General features: G+C 36.9%; 3 protein-coding genes across 5 annotated transcripts in view; 1 reads left to right on the forward strand and 2 right to left on the reverse strand.

The window, feature by feature from the left end:
* adcy2b (adenylate cyclase 2b (brain)) overlaps positions 1-27293 on the reverse strand; it is a 360789-nt gene that overhangs the window by 107439 nt on the left and 226057 nt on the right. The window lies entirely within an intron of this gene.
* Positions 3353-26812, reverse strand: ube2ql1 (ubiquitin conjugating enzyme E2 QL1). 3 transcript variants are annotated; one of them, XM_087787538.1, is made up of 4 exons: positions 26776-26812; positions 26594-26661; positions 18905-19794; positions 3353-7010 (listed from the first exon to the last, which is right to left on the reverse strand). In XM_087787538.1, the coding sequence occupies exons 3-4, from the start codon at positions 19601-19603 to the stop codon at positions 6879-6881; spliced, it is 831 nt and encodes a 276-aa protein (XP_087643664.1). In that variant the 5' UTR covers positions 19604-19794; positions 26594-26661; positions 26776-26812; the 3' UTR covers positions 3353-6878. The 3 variants fall into 3 exon arrangements, with proteins under 3 accessions (XP_087643664.1, XP_087643665.1, XP_087643663.1); XM_087787539.1 differs by lacking the exons at positions 26594-26661; positions 26776-26812 and adding an exon at positions 21466-21520; XM_087787537.1 differs by lacking the exons at positions 26594-26661; positions 26776-26812 and adding an exon at positions 20053-20190.
* On the forward strand, positions 23410-26337 carry med10 (mediator complex subunit 10). Its single transcript, XM_087785926.1, has 4 exons — positions 23410-23638; positions 23707-23790; positions 25521-25623; positions 25718-26337. Exons 1-4 carry the CDS (start codon positions 23517-23519, stop codon positions 25811-25813), a joined length of 405 nt encoding a protein of 134 aa, XP_087642052.1. The 5' UTR covers positions 23410-23516; the 3' UTR covers positions 25814-26337.

The following is a 27293-nucleotide window of genomic DNA, read 5'->3' on the forward strand; positions in this document are numbered from 1 at the left end:
GCTTCTCTTTATTAGAGAGAGAAGTCATTCTCTTTCAATACTATACAAATACCTTTGTATTTTTCAAAGGGAAAAAGCAAAATTATGCTATTGTTAAAAGCATCCTAATTACTCAAAAATAAGTATTTTTAATAATGAATATGAACAGTAATTAGGGATAAGTAATTAGTGTTTTTACCTCAGTAGAAAAAGACTGTTAAGTGTAAAACATGTTAAAAATACTTATTTTAAATAATTAATAGTATTTAGTTATATATTTATTTTAATTATAATAGTAATTAGGATGCTCTTAATTCTAGTATATGTATATTCTCTCATGGTACTTGCACCGAATAAGGGGTAAATACAGAAAAGCTAATTTATTAACTAATTATTTAATTATTTGCTGCTAATAATCAATAATATTCAGCTAAAACTCCTTAATATAAGGCTATTAAGGATAGAATAAACATCACTCTACTGACTCTGCCTTACTGAGAGTGACACTGTTTTGGTTCTCTTGGATCTGTCCTCAGCCTTTGACAGTTCATCACCAGATCCTGCTGAGAAGACTGAGGGATGAAGTGGGACTGTCTGGGTCTGTGTTAGAATGGTTCTCGTTATACCTTTCTGGGCGTTAGTTTCAGTGTATCTGCCAATCAAATGAGGTCTGAATCGGTGGATCTGTTGTGTGGAGTCCCTCAAGGTTCTGTTCTGGGTCCTTTATTGTTTTTGCTGTACTTGATTCCCCTTGGTAAAATCATTCAGAGATTTCCTGATGTTTCTTATCACATTTTTGCTGATGACATCCAGCTCTACTGTTCTTTTGATCCAACTGAGCCCCAGAGGCTGAATAGTTTAATCAATTGTTTGCTAGAAATCAAACCATGGCTGAGTGAAAACACTTAAATGTGGACAAAACTGAAACTCTGGTTATTGCTCCTGATGATAAGGTTCATGTGTTGAGTCAGTACTTGGGTGACTTAGGTCAGTCTGTCAAACTGAGCCTTAGAAATCTGAGAGTTGTATTTGACGAAGACATGTCTCTAGTTCAACACTGCAGAAAACTGACCAGAAACTGTTTCCTTCAACTGAGAAAAATCTCTAAACTAAGGAAAATGTTGTCGGAACATGATCTGGAGCTTGTAATCCATGCGTTTGTTTCTTCTCGTCTGGACTATTGTAACAGTTTATTTTCGTGTCTAAACAAGAAGGAGCTGTCTCGCCTGCAGTTAATACAGAACTCTGCAGCGAGAATTCTGAGCCGCTCTAGTAGAAGAACTCACATTTCTCCGATCCTTAAAACTCTTCACTGGCTTCCAGTTTCTTTCAGGATCAATCAAACATTTTTATTTGTGCAGGCTTTTCCTTGATATTCTGGAACTCCTGTGTTGTTTCTTGATGTTATCCTGACCTTTTAAGTATATATTTTATTGAGTATTGTTTTGATAATTTAAGCGTTTTTTGATCCTGGTCTGGAAAATATAATTCACTTACTTACTTACTTACTTACAATGAACAAGGTGTGAGTTTGAACTTCATGATAGTTAATAAGTGGCTAGTTCTGTTAATACACATATAAATAAGAAGCTTGTTAATAGTTAATATGTGTTTCCTGTTCTAAAGTGTTTAAATCATCTAATGGTCACTCAACCGTTGGAGCAGGAAAGTGTTCAGTAAAGGACTTTCAAGCATAAGTGGGCGTATTTAAAAAATGGATGATTGTTAAAAATTAATCCTCTTGATATGCGTGCAGTGACTCAAAAATGAAATACTAGGTGGCACGAAAGCTTCTTAATCGTGGTGTAGTGAAGATGAATCCTTTGTGTTTTAGTTCGGAGATGATTTATGAAACACAAAAATGAAATGAAAGTCCTTCATTTTCATGTTCAAGGTAATCCTCGCATGGAAGGCTCACCTGGATGGGTTCCAGCAAAAAAAGATATTAAGACAGTTTTCCCCTCAAAAACTTTGTATTTTTAACTTCTTGGCCACAGAAATGGTATAAATGGATTGTTTGATTTAACTTTGATTTATCTCGCTTTTGCTTAGCTTAGCTCTTACAATTATCATCCATCTTCTTTCTTCTTTTACATACATAAAGTCATAAATGAAACTGTGAAACTCTTTAATATACAGTATGCTTTAACAGATATGTTACCTGCTTTAAATCTTAATAAGCTATGAATACATGTTACATATTTTCATAGAATTAAACAAATAAATTAAACTACGTTAAGAGTCAATCTGACCAGTCATGTTATATATGATGCAGAGTGTACTGTATCATCACTAAAGTTTAGTTACACAGTTGTCACCTCAGCCGACTCGTAAATGTTATCGGTGGATGATCTGTAGCCAAGAAAAAAAACCCAGGATATCTCGAGGATAATCGACCCCAGAGATGCAGTGTTGTTGCAATTTGACATCATGGGCTTGTTTTAGTTTCATGAAATAAAATAAAATCTAAATATGTTAAAGTAATTGAAGACTTAACATGGAGCAGATGTTGAAAACTATTTTTTTCATTTTACTAACAAAACAAGAAGAGCACAAAGCATTTCTTGAGTGTTTTGATGAATGAAAAAATGATTTGTTTTCAAGTCACCATATTTATTGAGCGCTTTTTATGCACACAAAGATGCTTTACAAACAAAAGGACAAGAGTAAAGCACAAAGAAGACAATTAAAGAGAATTAAAGTATAAACATGTTTGATTATTATTATTATTATTATTATGGAGCATGAGATCTAAAGGCAATGATGTGTGATGGTTAAAAGAGAGCTAAGCCAAAGGGCAAATCTCCTGGCAGCAAAGCCTTTGAATTAAACCCCCTGCAATGTTTGTCTGCGTGGAGACATTTGATGTGTTTTTGGACAAAGAAAAGTGAGCTCTGTTCGTGACCATCGTAAGAACTGAAATTTCTTCAAACTTTTAAATTAAATTTGGATTTTGGGTGAACTATCTCAGGAAACCAAGCTGACCTGAGGGAATGCAGTGGACAGGACCTTAAACCTAAAACACTTGATACAAATGAGGGCAGTTTTTTGTTGTTTTGAACCAATCATTCAATTGAATTGTATGCTGGCAGAGGTATGTGTTGTTTCAATGCTTTGTAGCAAAAATGAAATGTACTTCTAAGGTTTAATCTTCAGCTCTCCATTAGTAGAACAAAGCTTTTTTTCTTCATGATATAACTGTATCTGTCCCTGTTCCAAGAACTAAAACGTGCACAGCTCTTAAGTAGGACGACTCACGCTGCCCGGTGGAGGACACTGCTGACTAAAATAGGTCACTCAAATATATGCCTGCCTCGATTCTAACAAAACTCTTCCAGCTGACAAAGCATGTGACAAAACAGTCCACAAAACATTTTTTTTGAGTATAACGTTTATTGCACATTCCTGTTTGGTCTTGCAACAAACTTTTTGAACTTTTAAGACTCCGGTTCTGGACCAAACACTCAAGTCAGTAGTAGGATGAAGCCGCGTATCGCTGGTCCGATGTGCACATTCCCTTCACAGGTGAGATTTGAAGCATCGGGAGTTTCACTCTGAACCTTCCAGCCTTCAGCAGAACACGCCTCGATCACGCCTGATGTGGGAGGAGCAGCAGTGACATCATGAAGGGAACTGTTTCAGGTGGGAAGAGCCGTTTTACGATTGTTTGATAAAGCTCTTGTGTTGGTTTCCTGCTGAGATTGTTCTCTAGTGTCTTGAGGCTTTGAAGCTTCTTTTTTTTTCCATCCCGTCAATAAATAAACCTCCCATTCTTTGATTTCTTTTTTTTTTCTCTCCTCGTTTTCTCACGGCGATACCTGCAACATGCTTCAAATCTTCATTTTGGCAAACAACAAATAAATTAAAACACAAACATTCATAGAACACAGTGTGACATATTTTCTTTGAGGACACTCATATAATCCAAAAAAATATATAAAGATACATACAGTACAGAACCTTCAAAGAGATCCCAAAAACAAAAGAGAAGCATTTGCATTTTTTCTTTGAGTCATTTCTTGCTTTTCTTAAAAATAAGATATACAGTAGCTAGCTATCAATCACATGTCACATGCAGATATAATACAACATAATCAGTTCACCCAGTTAGTGTCTGCAACTACCAGTCTACACTAGATCACAAAATGATTCGCCGGAATCCGGACAGATATTTTGACTTCATATCATTTGTGTACAGCTTTATTGGCGGACGAGCCGAGAAAACACTACACCACCGACCCCGGAAAACACCAGCCCAGTTCAAAGCCAACTTTTGTACATGATCACGTACCAGATGGACGACCAATTCAAAAGGCCACACACACACACACACCCACACACACACAGATAGATCTTTGTTATTGATCGAAAACTTGTAGATTTCGTCGCAGTGTGCTAGCTTCCCGCTTCAGTGGTTTGAACATCCTGCTCCGAAAAGACTGCTGAGTGCTCACGGGCAAAGCAGCTTCTTCACCCTGATCTTCATCTCACATCCTCCTTTAACACTCCTCGGACGGTGCCGGGGTTAAGCAAAAGGTCAGAGCAGAGCAGGAGGTCTGACATCTTCCAATCTCGCCGCTCCTCCCTAATGACGCGCCGCTGAAAATGTCAGACCAATTAGCGCTTTTCTTTCCTGACATTTAACCGGCAGACTGCAAAACGTCGTCCTCCGCAAATCGGACTGGACACATAATCGCTAGCTACTATGTGGCCGATTCACAAAAGTAGTCAGTTTGCAAAGTACATAATCTCTATATTATGCCACTTTCACCATAACCACAATCTCTGACATGGATGGAAAAATAATCAAAAATGTAATCTAGGCACTGTCCCAATATTTATTTTGAAAATGTAGTTTTAATTCAAGGGGTAAAGACGTTTTCGAAACAATATAATAAATTGACTTTTAGTATTGTTGTTGTTGGGAGTTTGAATTGCTTAAACTTTGAATTCATCGTAATAACGTTTAATTCCAAAAGAAGCAAAATTACAATAAGGTTGTTACGATATTAACGTTGACAATAGTTTTTATGAACGAGATGCTAGAGCAGTGGCGGGAAATCAATTTCCTTAGGGGCCCTATTATATACGGTTGCGAGGGGCAGCCAAGCCATGTGGGGAGTGATTAGAAATAATATGTAGGAAAAAGAAAATGAAAAACAAGTCCAAAAAATAAAAAAAAATCCTTGAAAAATATCCTTGGAAATTTTGAAATTTACAAGTTCAAAAAATAAAAAAAATCCTTGAAAAATATCCTTGGACATTTTGAAATTTTCACCAAAACAACAGAGGAAAAAAAAGTCTTAAAGAACTTAAGTTAATAAAATAATAAATACGAAATAAAATGATTAGCAGTCACTGAACATTTCTCAGTTCTACTCTGACATCATCACATAAATAGTCAAAGATGCGGCAGAAGGGAGAGCGTATCGACCCGTAAAGAACAAGTTGTCGCGAGGGAAGTTGCAGAGATAGCGAGTTTGAGCGCTCAGCGTCAAATAAATCTGCACCTGAAACCGTCCAACACAAACCTAATGTTTGTTTTTGACATGGAAAGGGATGAATTATCTCTTGATTCTTTCCCTCGTGCGTGTCACCTTCACATATCGGGAAAGCTCTTAGGGAAATGGAACCCGGCGGCCGCTCAACTTGGGGTGACTAATGGACGCCTGTCTCCTCGCCAGACACCTATTCATCAGTTGGCCAGGAACAGAAATGAATCATAAATAAGCAAGCGAGGTATTTTTCTCCCATCATCGGAACCATCTTTCAATGGCACATGATCGCTTGTCAACATCTCCACCGGCCTAGCTTGCCAGTGTTTGACTCCCTGATTCACTGACGCTTGCGTGGGTGTTTGAGGGATTAAGTATTGACACAAAGACAAGCTAAACATAAATAAACACTCCCTTTAGATCCACCGTTTAAAGGGTCACCCCCTCTTTTACTCACACACACACACAAACACACTGGCCTTTGGAAGTACCATCTGGTATCAAAATCATGTGATTTGTCTTCTTCCTCTCCCACACACACACACACACACACAAGAGGCGACACACTCTTCACTGCAGTGTCGCGGAGAGAGGAAGAAGAGAAGCGACCGACTGACTGTCATTCTTTCGTACATCATCTCTGCATAAGCAACATGTGCCTTCCCCCCCCTTTCCCGAGTAATCAATATTCATCTACGCAACATTGAGCTCTAAAATTAGCCACAAGAGACAGAGAGAAAGAAAGACAACAAAGTGATTGAGTGAGCTGAAATAGAAAAAAAAAGAGACAAAGAGAGCACAGCTCCATGGAAATTACAATCTTTATGTTGCATTGAGCTGAGAGTCCAAAAAAGAAAGAGGAAATGAAGGTGAACCTGCTGTCGGTGTATGAAACATTAACAGCTTTATATATATGTAAATGCCCAGACAGCTAGGGGCGGAGACGGGGGTGATGTCGGTTTAATAGGGAGCACGGCGAGGACAGAGAGAAGAGCAGAGAGAGAGATAAATCCCCTTCATTCAGAAGTCCTTCATGTCGGTTTGAAACGTCCTTTTGCACATGCATATTTGTGCAGGGAATACATGAGAATAAAGCGCTGACCGGACGACTCACCTCCGCTCATACCCTCTCTACCCTCACCCTATAGAACACACTACAGTCCCGGGTTTTGAAGCGGAACGACCAGAGAAAAACCGTCAGTGAGTGTAACTGGCCACCCGTGATGATGAGTGCCAAATATAAAGACCAAAAAAGAAAAAAAAAAATCCCAATCTAATCAACCAAACGTATGTCCGAAAAGCAATACGGTGGACGTGAGACAGTTGAGTTAGCGTGGCATGTTGTTTGTAGGGCTAGCCGGGGTCTCTTGGCTAGCGCGGGACTTTGAAGTGTTTGATCGACATTCAGCCGTCGGAGACGGGCGGCGACACCCAGCCGTACTTCTCGTGGGTCTTCACCAGAGACTTGAAAGTCGCCTCGGCTTCTTTGCGACTGAAGGCTTTCTTGGACTTTCCCGCTTTCCGACAAATGCGACCCTGTGAGGAGAAAAGGAAGGATCAGACAAAGGAATTGGATTTGTGATTCATAATCATTATTTTTTATAATATCCTGTGAAGCCAGGGTTTAAAAATACATGAAAACCAAATGATCTCAAAGAAAAAAGGAGAAGAGAGTAAGGTCATGTCGTCCCCATCCCCCGGTACTGCTATTTGTTACTGGGCCGCACAGAAAGAAAAAGAATGTATAATTTATGTTCTATTGATTATTTCTGTCTTCAAGGTGTTTTGTTTGGAAAAAAAAAGAAGTATTTTCTCTGAAGTAACATCAGTCTGTGACTCTTCACACATCAAGGCCTTCGTTTCAGTCAAGTTTACTCAAAGAAAATACCTGTAAACGAGTGGAAAAATGTCTTTGTATGAAGGTCGGTCTGTGAATATAATGCCCACATTAAATGGGTCCCTGGTGCCAAAGGGGTTGGGGACCCCCTGCTGTAGATGAATGGCCTTACGATTGCAGCAAAGACTGAAATAATGGATATAATTTCTATTCAATATGTATTAAAGGCGCTATATAAATAGAGATTATTATTATTATTATTATTATTATTATTATTAAATACGAATATATATTTCAGTAAAATTTGACATGTTTGAATTTTTAGGGGGTTCCGTCTGCCTCCCATTACAAATTCTGTAAATATATTTAATATAGGATGTTGTATAGTATGTTTCAATCATTATCATTCTTATATGACAGGATTAACCCCAGGATTAAAGACAGACAGAGCAACTATTGTATAAATATATGGAGGACATTTTACACTTACAATAGTTTCCCACTCTTTGCCAGAGTATTCAGTATCAATCCTTGATGAATATTTTTTTTTCCTTGATTTATCTCAGGGTCAAGGTAGACAAATGTGTTTGTGGTATCCCTTGTGTTGCCTCTGGATCCAGGTGAACGACCTCCCTGGCTGCCATAAATACATATGCACTGGTGTAGGTTGTTCATCTTGATCCAGAGACAACACAAGGGATACCACAAACACATTTGTTCACCTTGACCCTGAGATAACACAAGGGTTAAATAATATTGAAAAAAGCTTTTTTAATCATACTCAAAACAAATGTTTATTCAATTATATATACAATACAATTAACCATCCAAGGGTCCACCCATTGATAATTCTTTTAACATTTTAACTTTTTTTATAGTCATCAATTTTGCTTTATATGGTCATTTAGCGTTATCTTTACATGACTCGCATTTTAGTTGCTTCTGGTCTCATTTCTGTTACGTATTACAATCACCCTACAACTCAAGACATCAACAACTAATGTGACCAGGACTGTGATTGTTCATAGTGACTGAGTCGAACAGAAGACATTTGACTGAAGTAATTGTTCATTTTTTTTCTGCAGAACTGATAATGTTAGCTTAGTTCTCTAACTGTTGTTAAATGTGTCCCAGTGTTGTATTTTTTGGTATCTGTTTTTTCTTATGGACAAAGAGGTCACGATGCAGTTGCAATTCTATGGCCTGGGACAGATTGTATCAAGTGTATTCAATTTATATAATCTATCAACTGCGCCATTTTGTTTCACAGCTCCTCCCACCACCGTCAAGAAGACAAAGCAACGCCACAAAGTGTTATCGACTGAACGTCAAACCAAAGCATTGCGACTTAAAAACAGATTCATCATATTGATCGCTTCAAACCACACAGTGCATCTGAGGACACACACATAGTGTGAACCATCTCTTCATAAAGAACAACAGCAACATATTTAAAACCAAGAAATCTAACAGCAGCAAAAATGCTGCTTTCAAATTGAATTTAGATCATCTCATACACACTTCATTATGCACATCCTACACCTTCCCTCGCATGACTCACTCCCGGTTTTCCACACGGAAAACACGCTCCATGTTTCTTGCACCAGTCCCGTGATAAACATGGAGCCGGGAAGCGTCGGCTATGATGACGAGGCTCCCGGTTGGCTGAGTGTGGGAGGGTGAATAAAAGAGACCATTGCCTTCATGTTAGGAAAACTAGAACTGAGACGAGCCAGGGTAAAAACACTCATCCCTCCTTTAAATAAAAAAATATATATAATTAACCCTGACACAGTGAAGTGCAACAGCACTTATGTATTTTCCTTTAGTTACCAAATTCATTTGAGTCTATTAAGCTTCACCTTTTCTTGAGTTTTTCTTAGTTTCAACTTTCAACTAAAATTTAAAATGTTGATTGTAAGTAAGTAAGTAAGTAATTCTTATTTGTATAGCGCTTTTCTAGACCAGGGTCACAAAGCGCTTAAACAATCAAAACAATATTCAATAAAGTATATATTTTAAAGATCAAGATAAAACTGATAACACAACAGGAGTTCCAGAAAATCAAGGAAAAGCCTGAACAAATAGAAATGTCTTAAAATGTTTCTTAAAGGAGTCAGTAGACTCCATCAAGCGCAAAGAGAGAGGAAGATCGTTCCAAAGCTTAGGAGCAACAGCCTGAAAAGATTTCTCTCCTCTGGTCCTGAACCGTGTTCAGGAACCATCAGTAGATTCTGATCCACAGACCTCAGAGCCCGAGCTGGGGTGTAAGGCTGGATCAGATCAGTGATGTAAGGAGGCTGACCATGAATAGCTCTGAAAGTAAGAACCAGAATTTTAAAGTTGATCCTGAAAGAAACTGGAAGCCAGTTTTAAGGTTGAGTTTTAAGGATCGGAGAAATGTGAGTTCTACTACTTGAGCGGGTTAGAATTGTACTCTATTGTTAGATGACTCAACTTTATATTTGAAGTTGGATATTTCTGCTTAATTCTGTGAGTCGACATGAAAACGAATAGTATGTGCACAACACTTGACTGTTGAATAAACAAAACGTTTTTTCCATTATTGTAACTCACAATTTGGAGTTCAATTTGGTGTCACAGTCACTCAGGAGGTGAAGGAGGAGGGATTTTTGTGTGTCACTATCGCTTTCTTTCTTATTAAGGAAGAATTTATAACTTAAGTGAAAGTGACTGAATTTTCCAATAGTCAAGACAACTAATACATAATAATAAACTTAAGAATAACTAAAGAAACTTGAATAGCTGAGTTAAACAGAATCTACTCTAATCTAATCTAATCTAAATTCAGAATCTACTTATGGTTCCACGCACACGGCTCAGGACCAGAGGAGAGAAATCTTTTCAGGCTGTTGCTCCTAAGCTTTGGAACAATCTTCCTCTCTCTCTGCGCTTGATGGAGTCTACTGACTCCTTTAAGAAACACCTTAAGACGTTTCTATTTGTTCAGGCTTTTCCTTGAATTTCTCGAACTCTTGTGTTGTTCTCAGTATTATCTTGATCTTTAAAGTATGTACTTTTTTGAGTATTGTTTTTATTGTTTAAGCGCTTTGTGACCCTGGTCTCGAAAAGCGCCATATAAATAAATATTACTTACTTACTTACTTACTTAAACAGAACGTATCAAAGCAAGTGGAGTTAAAGAGAAACGTAGATTGATGAGGCTGTGATGTTTTACAGTGTCATCGTGAGGAAACCATCATCAACTCCTCCAAAAAAGAATGACAATCTGGATTATATAACATCAATTAAGACACATTAGCTCTCAACGAATGAAATGAAATGAAATATTAGGTAATGAGATGATTTCAAAGTGGCATTTTTTCCCAGGTTCTGAATGGATGTGTACAACTGTAGCTGTGAGATTAGTTTAATGTGTTGGTTTGTGTTAGTATTTGGGGGATTTTCTTTCAAATCAGAGCCTCTTATTATGAAAGGTTTAGTTCGGTTTTGGCTGAAGATCACAATATTAGATTAAAAAAAACCTTTTGGTTGTAAAACAGAGACACCAAAAGAATCATTATTTTACCGCACAGACCTAAAAAAAGAGGTGAATGACTTCTATTGTGCTCCCAGACATTGGGAGAATGGCGGCGAGAGCACTCAAGCTTCATGGCAGCAGAGAGGAAAGAACATTTTTATCATCAGAGCGAGAGAGAGAGAGACGCCTGCAGGCCACACCAGTGCTGGGACTGCTTGCTTGTCCACTCGTGTGAAGTGGCTTCTGGATGCGTGTGTGATGCACATCAGTCAATGGGGAGAGCAAGGGAGCCCTGGTGCATGCTGGGTAATAGCTATGGAGACCCAGGCTGGGGGGGGATTGCATAATAAAAAACCAGGTCAGGAAAAACCAGCGGAGATCGATGAGTTTGTCATCATCATCCTCATCGGATCACTAACAAACGCCCCCCTGGGAGAGACACCCGGGGTCATTGCAGGATAATTACACTTTTCAAAGAGTGTGTGTGGATTATTTGAGTTTCCTGTTCCAAAAATAGTAACAATAAAGATCCCGTGTAACTAGTGAACTAGGTAACTGCTGGTGCTGATCATTGACTGAAACTAAAGTCTGCCGAACTCGTGTGACTCATGTCCTGGGAGCCAATTCTACCTTTACCTAAAGGGAACATGAGTTTGTTATGTGATTTAATTGCCAAGAAAACAATAAAAAATAAACACAACAGTCACCAAAAAGAACAAAAAAATAATATTTTGTGAAGCATATTTTTTATCCATTGTGTGCTATTTTAGTGAAGTACTTCACATTTTTTATTTTAGCTTGAGCTTTGCATGTGTTTAAGTTCAAATCAAGGGAGTCTCAAAAGATTTATGACTAACAAAAACTATTGAAAATGCATTTAAGAAACTAATTTTGAGTTAGATCCATATTTTTGGCTTTTTCATTTGACTTATCTTTAAAAAAAAACATATGATATATTTCTTAATATCCACCGTTCTTTTTATATTAACCAATCTTGATATCACTGTTTATTTATGTCCTCAGCTTCAGCCATGATGATTTCTGGTCATTGAAATACGTTTTAAAAAGTCAAATATTTGTCTTCTCATGCTATAGCTATCTTGTATCATAGGATTCTTGGGAGACTCGTGTCTGACTCACTTATTCGCCGCAAATAAATCAATAAAAATCGGACACGCTTCTAATTGCCGATGAGGCAGAAACTATTGTTTCCGAGTTGGTGGCATTGGGTGGCCTGAAAAAAAAGAGACGTCCTGCTGTGATCTGCTTTCATTTAGAAACAACAATTAAAAGTCCCCTTGACAAGGTTGAATAGTGGAGTAGAAAGACACACGGACGCTTGAGCCTAAAACCTTGTTGGTTTATCAATCACATCATCAGATCTTCTCATCAATAAATTAATATGTTGAAAGCAATAAAATCAGCTCATACTGTTTAGTGGTCATTTTATGGGAATTATTGTTTATATTATTATATTAAATGCTAGTGTTCATGAATAAAAAATGCTGCATCACTCCTGTCCAGTAAGGTCGTCGCTGCTAATTCCCTAAAAGTTGTGTATGAAGTTAAACTTCTCTCACACCTCCTGGTCTGAGCAGACATCCGGTGTGAACTAATTAAAAGGCAGACAGGATGGATTGACCTCTTGCAAATGTTGGCGCCCCTGCTGCCAACTCAGATAACGCTTTGTTTTTCCTACACAGACAATTCTCTCCCCACCGCCACACACTAACGTTCCAAACGAAAACTCTCTTCATATCTGTGCTTCAGCACCGAGTCTATCCTCACAACATCTGCCCTCACACTGGCGAACAACGACTCAATCTTATAATTGTGGCGACATTTAAAAAAAGTCCCACCAGAACATGACAACGCTGAACTCATTTTGTTATCATTTTTGTGTTGATAACGACCGCTTTCTTCAGCAGTTCATCCAGTTACGGGATTAGGAATCTTATCGAATAGCTTAGCATTGCTAGGTATTATTTTACTAGTTAAATAAATTTAAAAGATGACATATTACTGACTACAACACGGTTTTCGTTCAGAAAAAAAATGGGAAAAGGTATAGACAAGCTTTAGTCAAAAGTAGGACTATTGGAAAAACAGTCCTACTATTGACAGTGTTGACCAAAAACTTTGTTTAATGCATTCTGAAACTTTTCCTTTTATGTTGGCTCAGAGAATTCTGGCACAATATTCAAGTCCCAGGAGGCGAAGAGGAGAGTGCAGACGGGGTGAAACAGGTGGAGATATGTGATAGATAGATGCTTTATAGGACACTAGTGAGTCAATGATAACGATCAGGTCTTTTTTCAAAGTAGACGAGGATTGAGACGAACAGATGTTTGGAGGCAGATTTGGGAGGACAGACGTATGTGGTCCGGAGATGTAAAGACAGAAGAGATAGAGGACATGAAGGAATGCTAGAGATGGAGGTACCAAGTTACCAAGTAAGAGAGGGAGAGGAGGGCGACCAGTAAGATTCATGGATGTGAAAGATGAGAGCACGAGGAGGAACTAGTGACGGCTAAATAAGATTAACAAATGAAATAATACATAATAAGATTGATTGAATCAAATGTTTTCACAGCAACATCGACTATTTTGTTGATATTTATCCGTCCTCATTGGGTGTCTGCCAGATATTTTACAAATATTAAGCCTTTAAAAAAAGAAAAAACACCCACAAACATTCACTACACTAAAACCAAGAAGAAAATATATTTTACCACATGCTTTTAGCACCAATAAGATGAACTGATAGTTGTTTCTAAATGACAACATGTTAAATCCGGGGTCTCCAACTCAAACTCTATGTCTTAGATCAAAATGTTATTTATATTTTTTGTCATTATAAGTGGTCATTATTTTGTCTTTTTTTGTTAACATTATACTCAAAGCTACATCAATGACAATAGTAATACGTCGCTCTTCAAGGTACGCAAAGACGCTTTAAATAAACCATTTCAAAAAATGAAGATAACATACTGATACTAAACATATCTATTTCATAACAATCCGACATCCTACGAAGACACCCGTGAAAACTCAAGAATTGAGGACCCTTATATCTCATCACAGGCCCTAAAGTGCCCACAGGCCACACGTTTTAAGACCACCCCTTTAGGTTATCATTAGTAATTAAGAAGAAAAAGAGGTCGGAGTAAAATGAAAGAACGAGTCTTCACTAGAAAACAAGATGGATGGTGACAGAAAAAAGGAAATGCAGGATAGCTGTTCTTGAGTGTGGAGACAAAGAGAGAGAGAGGGGGAGAGAGAAAGAGAGAGAGAGGGGGAGAGATAAAGAGAGAGAGTGTACACAGTGTCACCCTCGTACTAAAAATAGAGGGCTTCTAAACAATCAAAATGATTAATGTACGAGGAGGTGCTGGAGGACGAGCAAACAATCTGCTGGTGGAGGACTATGAATAGTTGCTCGCAATCATTAGTAACGGATAATAATAATAATAAAATAAAAAGACAACCACCCACTGAGACTAAATTGTGAAAGAGTAAACATGTGTAGGGTCACCATCAGGGAGTCCATGGACGTCTGACGTCGCTCACAGATAAATAACAAGCGAGATGGCTGTGAACTAATGTGGCGTTACGTCACAGTTGACCAAAAAAAAAAAGCTGCACATCGGGGGGGGGGAGGGGTGGGAGACTCCACACCGTTTACATAAGCGACAAAACCGTCACACGCCGACGTCACGGCTCACGGATATACCAGGGAGTCACCCGTGAATCATTGGTTCCCAACATACATGTGTTGACATGTGGAGTCTGGATTTAAAGATGGCCTGTGGAGCTGCAGAGCTGCTGCTGATGCTGCAGTGCACTGAGGAGGGCACAGCAGATTTGTCAGGATTACATAATCCAGTCTGGATCACCCAGGACAACCGTTCTAGCCGCTATCTTCCATCATCACAGGGATAAACACTGTGATCACGCAAATAAAATAGCTGCACAGCTCAAGGGCAGCTGCGAACATGCGTCGACTCATGTTGCTCCTGGTTGTCGCTGGATGTTGATTTATGGAGGAGATGTGAGCGAGAGAAGAGCAGCTATGAAGTCACCACCACTCATAACAATTACACTCCAAAGTCAAGCCTTCATTTATCAAAGTGTGTCAATGTATACATGTTTCATCAATAATTCAAGTTGTCTCATAAATAAATGTAACCATCCCATAGATTTTATTTGCTGTGTTATTTTGTATTTTTTAAGTATCATTTAGCTAATGTAGTGCCTGATAATAAAAACGTTCTTAATGTACGACTACTCTCACCTTCAATATAAATGTTTCTATTCATTTTCTTAACATTATCTCATAAAGCAATTTGAAAAGTTGTCCTGGCAATATGTAGCAGCTAAAATATTTAATTTTAATATTGAATCGTATCCGAATAAGTTAAAAAAGTAAACCATCAACGTCTTAAATTACAAACAAAAAGGTCGACAGCAGCTGCATTTATATGTAGGTGTGACAAGGGAAAACATGTATGTATAGGAGTTTAAATGTATATTATACAGTGTAAGCTTCTGATGCTTTTTCTGTTGCTTTAAATAACAAAACTGATATACATTGACCTGGACTGAAGTAAAAAGATATAAACTTGTCATGTTTTTAACAAATAATAATAATGATCTACATTGACCTGGACTGAAGTAAAAAGATGAAAAACTTGTCATATTTTTAACAAATAATAATAATGATCTACATTGACCTGGACTGAAGTAAAAAGATGAAAAACTTGTCATGTTTTTAACAAATAATAATAATGATCTACATTGACCTGGACTGAAGTAAAAAGATATAAACGTGTCATGTTTTTAACAAATAATAATAATGATCTACATTGACCTGGACTGAAGTAAAAAGATATAAACTTGTCATGTTTTTAACAAATAATAATAATGATCTACATTGACCTGGACTGAAGTAAAAAGATATAAACGTGTCATGTTTTTAACAAATAATAATAATGATCTACATTGACCTGGACTGAAGTAAAAAGATATAAACTTGTCATGTTTTTAACAAATAATAATAATGATCTACATTGACCTGGACTGAAGTAAAAAGATATAAACTTGTCATGTTTTTAACAAATAATAATAATGATCTACATTGACCTGGACTGAAGTAAAAAGATATAAACTTGTCATGTTTTTAACAAATAATAATAATGATCTACATTGACCTGGACTGAAGTAAAAAGATATAAACTTGTCATGTTTTTAACAAATAATAATAATGATCTACATTGACCTGGACTGAAGTAAAAAGATATAAACTTGTCATGTTTTTAACAAATAATAATAATGATCTACATTGACCTGGACTGAAGTAAAAAGATATAAACGTGTCATGTTTTTAACAAATAATAATAATGATCTACATTGACCTGGACTGAAGTAAAAAGATATAAACTTGTCATGTTTTTAACAAATAATAATAATGATCTACATTGACCTGGACTGAAGTAAAAAGACGTAAACTTGTCATGTTTTTAACAAATAATAATAATGATCTACATTGACCTGGACTGAAGTAAAAAGATATAAACTTGTCATGTTTTTAACAAATAATAATAATGATCTACATTGACCTGGACTGAAGTAAAACGATGTAAACATGTCATGTTTTTAAACAAATAATAATAATGATCTACATTGACCTGGACTGAAGTAAAAAGATGAAAAACTTGTCATGTTTTTAAACAAATAATAATAATGATCTTAATTGACCTGGACTGAAGTAAAAAGATATAAACGTGTCATGTTTTTAAACAAATAATAATAATGATCTACATTGACCTGGACTGAAGTAAAAAGATGAAAAACTTGTCATGTTTTTAACAAATAATAATAATGATCTACATTGACCTGGACTGAAGTAAAAAGATGAAAAACTTGTCATGTTTTTAACAAATAATAATAATGATCTACATTGACCTGGACTGAAGTAAAAAGATGAAAAACTTGTCATGTTTTTAACAAATAATAATAATGATCTACATTGACCTGGACTGAAGTAAAAAGACGTAAACTTGTCATGTTTTTAACAAATAATAATAATGATCTACATTGACCTGGACTGAAGTAAAAAGATGAAAAACTTGTCATATTTTTAACAAATAATAATAATGATCTTCATTGACCTGGACTGAAGTAAAAAGATGAAAAACTTGTCATGTTTTTAAACAAATAATAATAATGATCTACATTGACCTGGACTGAAGTAAAAAGATGAAAAACTTGTCATGTTTTTAACAAATAATAATAATGATCTACATTGACCTGGACTGAAGTAAAAAGACGTAAACTTGTCATGTTTTTAACAAATAATAATAATGATCTACATTGACCTGGACTGAAGTAAAAAGATGAAAAACTTGTCATGTTTTAAACAAATAATAATAATGATCTACATTGACTTGGACTGAAGTAAAATGATGAAAAACTTGTCATGTTTTTAACAAATAATAATAATGATCTACATTGACCTGGACTGAAGTAAAAAGATATAAACTTGTCATGTTTTTAACAAATAATAATGATCTACATTGACCTGGACTGAAGTAAAAAGATGAAAAACTTGTCATATTTTTAACAAATAATAATAATGATCTACATTGACTTGGACTGAAGTAAAAAGATGAAAAACTTGTCATGTTTTTAACAAATAATAATAATGATCTACATTGACCTGGACTGAAGTAAAAAGATATAAACTTTTCATATTTTTAACAAATAATAATAATGATCTTCATTGACCTGGACTGAAGTAAAAAGATGAAAAACTTGTCATGTTTTTAACAAATAATAATAATGATCTACATTGACCTGGACTGAAGTAAAAAGATGAAAAACTTGTCATATTTTTAACAAATAATAATAATGATCTTCATTGACCTGGACTGAAGTAAAAAGATGAAAAACTTGTCATATTTTTAACAAATAATAATAATGATCTACATTGACCTGGACTGAAGTAAAAAGATGAAAAACTTGTCATGTTTTTAACAAATAATAATAATGATCTTCATTGACCTGGACTGAAGTAAAAAGATGAAAAACTTGTCATATTTTTAACAAATAATAATAATGATCTTCATTGACCTGGACTGAAGTAAAAAGATGAAAAACTTGTCATATTTTTAACGAATAATAATAATGATCTACATTGACCTGGACTGAAGTAAAACGATGAAAAACTTGTCATGTTTTTAACAAATAATAATAATGATCTACATTGACCTGGACTGAAGTAAAACGATGTAAACTTGTCATGTTTTTAACAAATAATAATAATGATCTACATTGACCTGGACTGAAGTAAAAAGATGAAAAACTTGTCATGTTTTTAACAAATAATAATAATGATCTACATTGACCTGGACTGAAGTAAAAAGATGAAAAACTTGTCATGTTTTTAACAAATAATAATAATGATCTACATTGACCTGGACTGAAGTAAAAAGATATAAACGTGTCATGTTTTTAACAAATAATAATAATGATCTACATTGACCTGGACTGAAGTAAAAAGATATAAACTTGTCATGTTTTTAACAAATAATAATAATGATCTACATTGACCTGGACTGAAGTAAAAAGATGAAAAACTTGTCATGTTTTTAACAAATAATAATAATGATCTACATTGACCTGGACTGAAGTAAAAAGATATAAACGTGTCATGTTTTTAAACAAATAATAATAATGATCTACATTGACCTGGACTGAAGTAAAAAGATATAAACGTGTCATGTTTTTTAACAAATAATAATAATGATCTACATTGACCTGGACTGAAGTAAAAAGATATAAACTTGTCATGTTTTTAAACAAATAATAATAATGATCTACATTGACCTGGACTGAAGTAAAAAGATGTAAACTTGTCATGTTTTTAACAAATAATAATAATAATTGAAAGGGGAGGTGGAGCAAGGGGTCCCCAATTTCTCCCACTCGGTCGCCAGTCACGCGTGAACGTTCATGACGCGTGGATGCGCAAATGGTTCTGACATTCAGGTGAGAAACGAGGATGATATCTATTCAGAACCGGATCCTCACCTGTCCTTTCACGAGGCTGGCGGCGAACTGCCTCATGACCGCCTCCACCGTGTAGGCGCTGGACCACCCTCGGGGGGTCAGCAGCTCCATGCAGATGGCGCCTCCGTCCAGCACGTAGCCGTTCTCCAGCCGGGGGGTGAGGACCCGCATGAAGGGCGGCGAGAAGGGGAAGTTGTCGGGGAAGGTGACGTTGAGCAGGATGAACTCGGTGCTGGTCTCCTTCATGTCCTGCCACAGCGCCGAGTCCTTGTCCACCTGGTGCAGCTTGACGTTCCAGTCGAACAGGTTGTCCTCCACCAGCTCCACGGAGATGAAGTTGTCCCCCAGCCTCCGGATCTCCTGCAGCTCCTTCATCAGCCGTCGCGTCCGGACCTGGGTGCAGTGCTGCCGGTGAGGAGCCGGAGGAGGGAGGATGGAGGAGGAGGTCGCTTTACTCCCGCCGACGCCTCCTCCGGTCTGCGGCTTCTCCCTCGCATCCTTCCCTTGTTTATCCTTCAGGACCGGCTTGTCCTTGCCCAGCTGCTGGTCCAGCCTCCTGGCCTTGATCTCCGGGGTGCTCAGGATGTTGCTGTCGTTGCAGTTCTTGTTGTTCTTCTGGCTCCCCTTGGTGCTCTTCAACGAGCCCTGGTGGTGCTTGGGGTCCTCCGTGTCCCGGTCGTGCAGGCGGATCAGACCGATCTTCCGCAGTAGCGTTGCCATAGTTTCTACTAGGATGAAGAAGGAAAAAAAAAAGGTTCTCCTCCGAGATCCCCCCTTTTTTTCCCCCAAGAACCGGGGGCTGACTTGTGCTCGTGCGGCGGGTTCTGGTCGTGGATGACGCTGCGGGCTCGTCGTCGATCACTGCAGCCTCAGGACGTGCGTCTGTGCACCATCATCTCCACACTGCTCATCTGCGGGGGAACCATGAGAAGATCAGCTCGTGTTTTTACTCTTATTCACACCAAATACACCCGATTTTTAGAAACCCCACAGCGAATGAACAGATCGTTTAATAAAAGCGAGAAAAATGGATTAAAAAACAGTGACATCTTCATATAATCGCGTAAATAAACCAATATATATAAGATCTATCCATTTCTACTCCATCATATATATAAAATACGTACAGATCGGTTCCACCTTCCCACACACATCCACCTGAAACCTACCGAATCCAAACGCGGCTTAAAGGTCCGTCATGTATGTATTTAAAAATAAAAAAAAACAAGAGTCCGGAATCCAGAAGAGATGTTGCCGTAGAGAGAAAAGACAAGAGAGGTTATTTTTTTCCCCGATGTGTGCTCGGACGCAGTTCGCTGGCATTAATGCAGACGAGGACGCGTCAGCGCCGGTAATCCTTCTTACGCACCCCCGCTGTCACGAGGGCTGCTGCGGACGCGCCTTTCAAAATAAAAGCATCGACCTCTATGACGCAAAATGAAACAATAACGAGTAAGGAAAAATGTCTTGTCTGAGGAGACGCCAGTCAATGTGACTGGACACTAAATTAAAGATAATTTCCTTTTAGTAAAAGCTGTTGCTCCTAAGCTTTGGAACCATCTTCTTCTCTCTATGCGTTTGATGGATCAACTGACTCCTTCAAGAAACATCTCAAGACACTTTTATAGGCTTTTCCTTGATTTTCTGAGACTCCTGTGTTTGTCTCAGTGGTGTCTTGACCTTTTAAGCCTATATTTTATTGGGTATTGTAATAATTGTGAAGGCGCTTTGTGACCCTGGTCTAGAAAAGCGCTCTATAAATATAAATGACTTACTTAAATATCCTGGAAATCCTCTTTAACTACTAAACTGTGTTGAGTGAGTTGACTTACTTGTTACTTATTTTAAAAGTAACTCGGGTTCTATAAATTACTTGTTCCTTTCAAAGTACCTAGTCAAAATAAAATGTTGCCAAGTTTACAATCCATTGTATGTTTGGATGCTGTGACTAATCAATTCAGACCAATTGTAAGAAAAATTAATTAAATAAATGAAAAAAAAGTAAGTAAGTAAGTAATTTTTATTTGTATTGCACTTTTCCAGACCAGGGTCACAAAGCGCTTTAACAATCAAAACAATATTCAATAAAGTATATACTTTAAAGATCAAGATAATACTGATAACACAGCAGGAGTTCCAGAAAATCAAGGAAAAGCCTGAACAAATAAAAACGTCTTGTTTGTTGTTTGTAGATGTTTCTGAAATAAAACAAATTAAAAAATGAAATAAATGAATTGGTGGTGCGCCGATCATCAATTTTGTGACCAATAAAGATTGCCAATTCTTAAAAAGAAGAAGATTATTTAAAAACACAAAAGTCACTTTTTCTTAATCTTCCTATCGATCACACAGATTTATTAAATAAGAACAATAAGATTAAACAACGCTGTATTAAAAAACCTTTTAAGGTCAATAACAAACAATAAAGTGTTATATCAATTAAATCACTTGAAGAATAAAATAAGTGAGAGCAAACAACAGTGAAAAATATAAAATATTTAGGCAAAGTATCAAAGAAACAAACATGAATCGCTTCATAATGTGTAAATTAGAGAAGAGAATGAGTGCACGAATGCTCTTACCCAGGTGCAAAACAAATAGACTCAGGGACTCATTCATTCCTCGGGCTATTAAATTGTACAATTCTGAGTTCGGGGGCAGGAGTGGAGTGAGAGTATCTGGATGTTATGTTCTATGTTAGTCTTTGTATCCTTTGTCTTTGTTGTTTTTCTTTGACCTATGTTCTTTGTCTTTATCTTTAGACTTAGATTGTGTCATCTTGTTCTTTCTCTTTATGTTTTTCTTCTTATTTTATTTTTTATTTATTATTTTTTATTGTTTATGAAAAATTGCTAGCCATGGGAAAAAAACAATTTAAAATAAAGTTTTACCTTTTTCACCTTACCTTAAATGTATAAAGTGTTTTCTTTCACTTTTCATCTTCCATTGCTTTCCCATATAGCAAGTAAGTAAGTAAGTAATTTATATTTATAGGGCGTTTTTCCAGACCAGGGTCACAAAGCACTTAAACAATCAAAACAATACTCAATAAAATATATACTTCAAAATCAAGATAACAGCGAGAACAACACAGGAGTTCCAGAAAATCAAGGAAAAGCCTGCACAAATAAAAATGTCTTAAGATGTTTCTTGAAGGAGTCATATTCCTTTAACTCCCCTCTCCCCGACTGTTTCGACCAGCTCTGGATTTATGCTAGCTCCACCTGGCCCAGGTCTACCCTGGGGTTTCCGCCAAGCTGGACAATCTTGGAAAGAATCCAGAGTGAAATGGGCAGGTGGCATCCTTAGCGCTTTAACTGGCTTCTCTCCGAGAAGTAAATCCAGTCCAACTGTCACTACTGGTGTCACTAATTCAAGTTAATGAGAACCATGTAATTGTTTTTTATCCAGCTTCATCACCCTATTTAAAAAGTATATTTACAAATACAACCAAAACAGCAAGAACATAAAACAAACATTAATTCTACACTGTATCCTAATGAGGACTTAATGACCTAATAATCTATTTTGTACTTGTATATAACAATTAGAATAGATCAGATGAGAATAAATATAACTTTATTAATTGTAAAAATTATTTTGGGAAATTTAGGATTCCAGTCACATCACAGCATCATAGTGAAATAAGAAAAAGGTGTAAACAAAATGCAAAGACAAAAACAACTAGTTCAATCAGGACACGGGTAAACGTAAGATCAGATAATCAGAGTCTTATTCACAGTACACCCAGTGAAATCCAATACATCTGTCACAAAAAGGCTTCAGATGCTGCCAACTCTTCACTACTGCCCTCACAAAGACACTTTTTGTCAAATCCATTCTTCCAAAATCCGGAAAAAAAGAAAATTGACGGAGAAAAATATAAACACCAGAAATAAAGCTAGATTTTAAGAGTTTTCAAATAAGATCAAATGTAAAAATCATTGTCGTTGTGACAAACAAATTAGTCAGTATTTCCAATTTGCTATAACAAATGATTACAAAGAACGATAGTTCAATAACATCTCGTAACCTTTAGAAAATCACATTTAACTATGATATTAGACTCTTCAATGGTCGAGATTAGACTGGTAAATTACATAAAAACTCTTATCAAATATTATAGTTATAATAAATCACACAAAAATCTAATGATTATGTGTTGGGGTTACATAATTATTTAGCTATCAGGTATATCAGGTTGAAATATATATATTAGTTTTGGTGCAATATGCCAAAAAATATTTAAATGCCCACCGTGATTCAGCTATTTTATTTTTGTGAAACATATTAAGTTTAAAATGGCAACTTTATAATCATATCATAACACCGCAGCAATAAATAAAGATACAGTTAAATCCCCTTTTATACGTTACAAATTATTATAACCAACACATCCATACAAAGAACTGTGCGACATACACGGTCGATTTACGGCTTTCATCATCAGTGGTTGTCAAGGAAACGGAGAAGGAGCACCATTGATTGGCGCATCTGATGCCGTAAACCGTTGTGGTGCCGCTGCCGCTTGAGGAGAAGCTAACGTCAAGTAGCATCACACACAGCTGTAAAGAAATACTAGGTTAAGTTCACTTTAATCGCTGTTTTAGGGGGATTATCATTTTTACCTAAGATGGCGGACAAATTCGACAACCTCGAGGAGCACCTGGAGAAGTTTGTGGAGAATATTCGACAGTTGGGAATTATCGTGAGTGACTTCCAGCCGAGCAGCCAGACAGGACTGAACCAGAAACTGTGAGTCGCGTTTAGCTTCATCTTCTCTCGACGACAGCCTGTTGTTGATCTGGTTTGTTTTCTTTCAGAAACTCCATGATAACTGGACTTCAAGACCTGGAGAAGTGTCGTCAACAGCTCCATGAGATCAACGTTCCACTGGAGGTGTTCGAGTGAGTCACTTATCTGGACGTTTGTTACTTTTTTAAATCCATTTATTCATTCTTTAAGCCTTTTATATAGATATTTTAATCATTAATAATCGGTTCACAAGACAGGGCGCAACGTAAAAGATAGTGGCGACGAATAAATGTATCACAAAAATAAAACATAAGTTATTTGGAATGGAAACACCATTATTATGCTTTCATTTGCATTGCATTGGATTGACACAGGCAGATGTGGTGCATTCAATAACATGGGAACTAAATGAACACAGCATGACTTTTGCCAGCGTCTCCTACATACTTGTACTATGAATGTCATGAAACCCAAATACAGGACTTTAAATCTGTTCTTTACTAATAATACTATAATTCACACTCGTATTAAAAAACGTAAAAGTAAACATATATACTAAAAAATGTAGACTTTTAATGTTCCTGCTCTTGAACAGGCACTTCTCTTAGACATTACGACGCGACACAACCTTGAAAGAGAAAAAACGAATCAAAAGCAAAAGTGAAAAAACATGCGCAGGCAGAGTGAACCTATACATTTGGGTGTAAAGACAAACAAAAATATCAAAGAAACAAGCAAAATAAAAGTAAATAAAATACTCCAATACCAATTGTTATTCAACAGAAGGATGTCCATTCCACCCAGAATAACCCCAAAAGAAAGAAATAACTATTATTATGTCACGTAGACATGATTCACTTTACTGTTGATTTGACTCCAGTTAAGGGCTCGGTATCGAACTTTTTGTGGCACCGGCCGAAATTATTTAGTATTATCTAATACGAAACATTTCTGATCGATACCCGGCCCTACTCTGGCTACTAGCCATATGTTAAAGTTAAACTAATGTTCTTCTCACCTTCATGTCGACAAAGAGTCGGGATTATTTTCAGAGTAATCCTTTCTTTTTCAGAGTTAATGGCAAAAATTTTAGTCCACGAAGCGACTGGAGCTCTGTGTTTGTCATCATTGTTGGAAAAAACAATCAAAATACCTCCATACTGGTTGTCTATAACGTCCATCTTGTATTGAAGCCTCAACAAGAGGAATTGTTCCAGAAAAAGAAGGCTACACTTTAAGATTGGTTGTAGCAGAAGCTAAAAGTCCAAAATGCTACACAGACGGGAAGTATTCATTTAATTATTGCAAGAGCTTCTAGTCTACTATCTACACCAAAGGATTTCCAAACCGGTCCTCAAAGGGTGGTGCAGGTTTTTGTTCCAACCGATCAAGCGTGTGCAGTTTAACCAATTGAGGACCGGTTTGGAGACCCCTAGTCTACACCAAAAAGGATCAGTTGGAATATAATTCAACATGAAGGTGAGTGGGATTTCAAATTTGGGTGAATTAACACTTTAAGCTTGGCTATAAAGGCTAGCTTTTGCGCCATGTTTCTAAATACCCTCCATCCTATTAAAGACTAGTGGCTGGTTGCTGAGGTTTCATGATACAGCTAATAAAGTTTCTTCTCTCCTTTTTTTAGATTCATCTAAATGTCACTCTATAGTCCCAAACCTTTGTCCCTGACGCACTTACACAATGAAACACACAATTCTCAAAATGAGTGCATTGCTGACAGAGCTGTGAAAACGGAATCATGAAACCTCATCAACCAATTGCTAGTAGACAAATGCACTGAAAGAATAAAGTGTTGGCAGATAACTCAAAAGGACATTTTGCCCCTTTTTCTTTGCTGAATACCAACGATGACTTCTCCTTTTAGGTACATCGACCAAGGCAGGAACCCACAGCTGTACACCAAAGAGTGTCTGGAGCGAGCGCTGGCCCGTAACGAGCAGGTCAAAGGAAAGATAGATACGATGATGGTGAATAATTTTATCTCCTTAAATCACACGGTTGTATTTTTGTTGTCAGTGTTCTGGTCTAAATCCCTTTATCGGGTTTACCTTCTCATTCCAGAAATTCAAGAGTCTTCTCATCTCAGAGCTGGGCAAAGTCTTCCCAGAGGACATGGCAAAGTACAAGGCTATACATGGAGATGATGCCCCTTCCTAGTGACCGCCGCGCTGTGACATTTCTAACCAGTGACCCTTAAGATGAAAGTCGTGTTGGGGTTTATCCACCAAGGGACTATTTTTAATTGCGTGTGGCGATAAACCGTTAAATATTCCATGACGGTTCTGCTGATGAGTTGGACTGTGGCACTCTCCTGGACAGATGAGACCGGGTTCATTTCTAACAAGGTTGCCTTCACACTGCTGGACTTACAACATATTGGACTGAATACTACAATCCTGAAGTTAGATTTTTCTATGTCACAAAATCTGACAAAATAAGCGTACCTTTGTTATTAAAGTAAATGTTTTTGTTACAGAAGCTATGTTTGCATGACCAACTTTTCATTCTAAATAAGTCCTTAGATCGAAACAAGCTAAGTGGAAATTCTTTAAAGAAATCATTTAGTTTATATCCAATATTCTTTCTTATTGTTGTCGAGCTTGAGCCGTGAGTCACATGATTGAACTTTTGCAATTGAAAATGCATTTGTACTGCAATGTTTCTAATAAATTATTCTCATTGTAAAACTTTTCAGCCTGATTTTAAAGTAAGTATTGTGTTTTACATGTAATTCCTTCCCAGAAGTGATGCGTAAGGCAATGTATTCGGTCATTGCACAGCGTCACTATATTAACTACATTTGACTACAGTCGTACAAGATAAGCACAGGAAGTAGAGTAAATGCATCAGTAGAAATGAGCTGAGTGTGTTTTGATCACTTGTCTGCTTCCATCATGGCTGTTTGTGTGTCACGATGTGCACTCTTTATTCATTTACCTTGAATAAGCAAGTGTTCTGGATCTTCTAAAAGCTGGAGCAACACCTTGCTGGAACTCCTTGATGGCCTTGAAGAGTTGGATGGAACAGTGTCATTGTAACATCGACAGCCTTGACAGAAATGCAACATTTCATAAAAACTTAACATTTTTTATAACTTTCTTTTTTAATGTTGTCTTTACCTCTGGGAAGCATTTAGCTCAGCAGATGAAAAACATGATGCTCTCCTTGATTGGAAAACTGTGTACTCGAGCAGATAACACTGACCATCATCTCAGTCCCTTTAACATTTCCATCATGGGCTTTCATGTGATGTCATCTTTTTATGGTCTTTTTATTAATGTTTATTCATTTTTACGACAGTCTTTTATATTGTCATGGTGGTTTTATCTTCTGTTTCCCTTGATGTGTGTCATACATGACAAACACAATAACTGTAATTACAGGCCTATAAGCAGCTACTTTTTCAACTTTTATCCAACGAAACATCTTTTCTATCGTTACTTTTGAAAGACAAATGGGTGAAATAGAGCCGATGCGCAGAGGGAGAGGTAGTTTAGAACAAAATGTGGTAATGCACCAAAAGCTGGGTGTCAAGTGCTGTTAAACTAGAAGAAATGATAGTTTAATCTGTATTGACACCTCAGTGATGGAACACAGGAAAATGCACAAGATGCAGCTTTTCACTTAAAGACGAGCT

The sequence above is a fragment of the Callionymus lyra genome, chromosome 3 (assembly GCF_982586985.1).
Source record: "Callionymus lyra chromosome 3, fCalLyr1.hap1.1, whole genome shotgun sequence".
In the NCBI taxonomy this organism is placed as follows: Eukaryota; Metazoa; Chordata; class Actinopteri; order Syngnathiformes; family Callionymidae; genus Callionymus; species Callionymus lyra.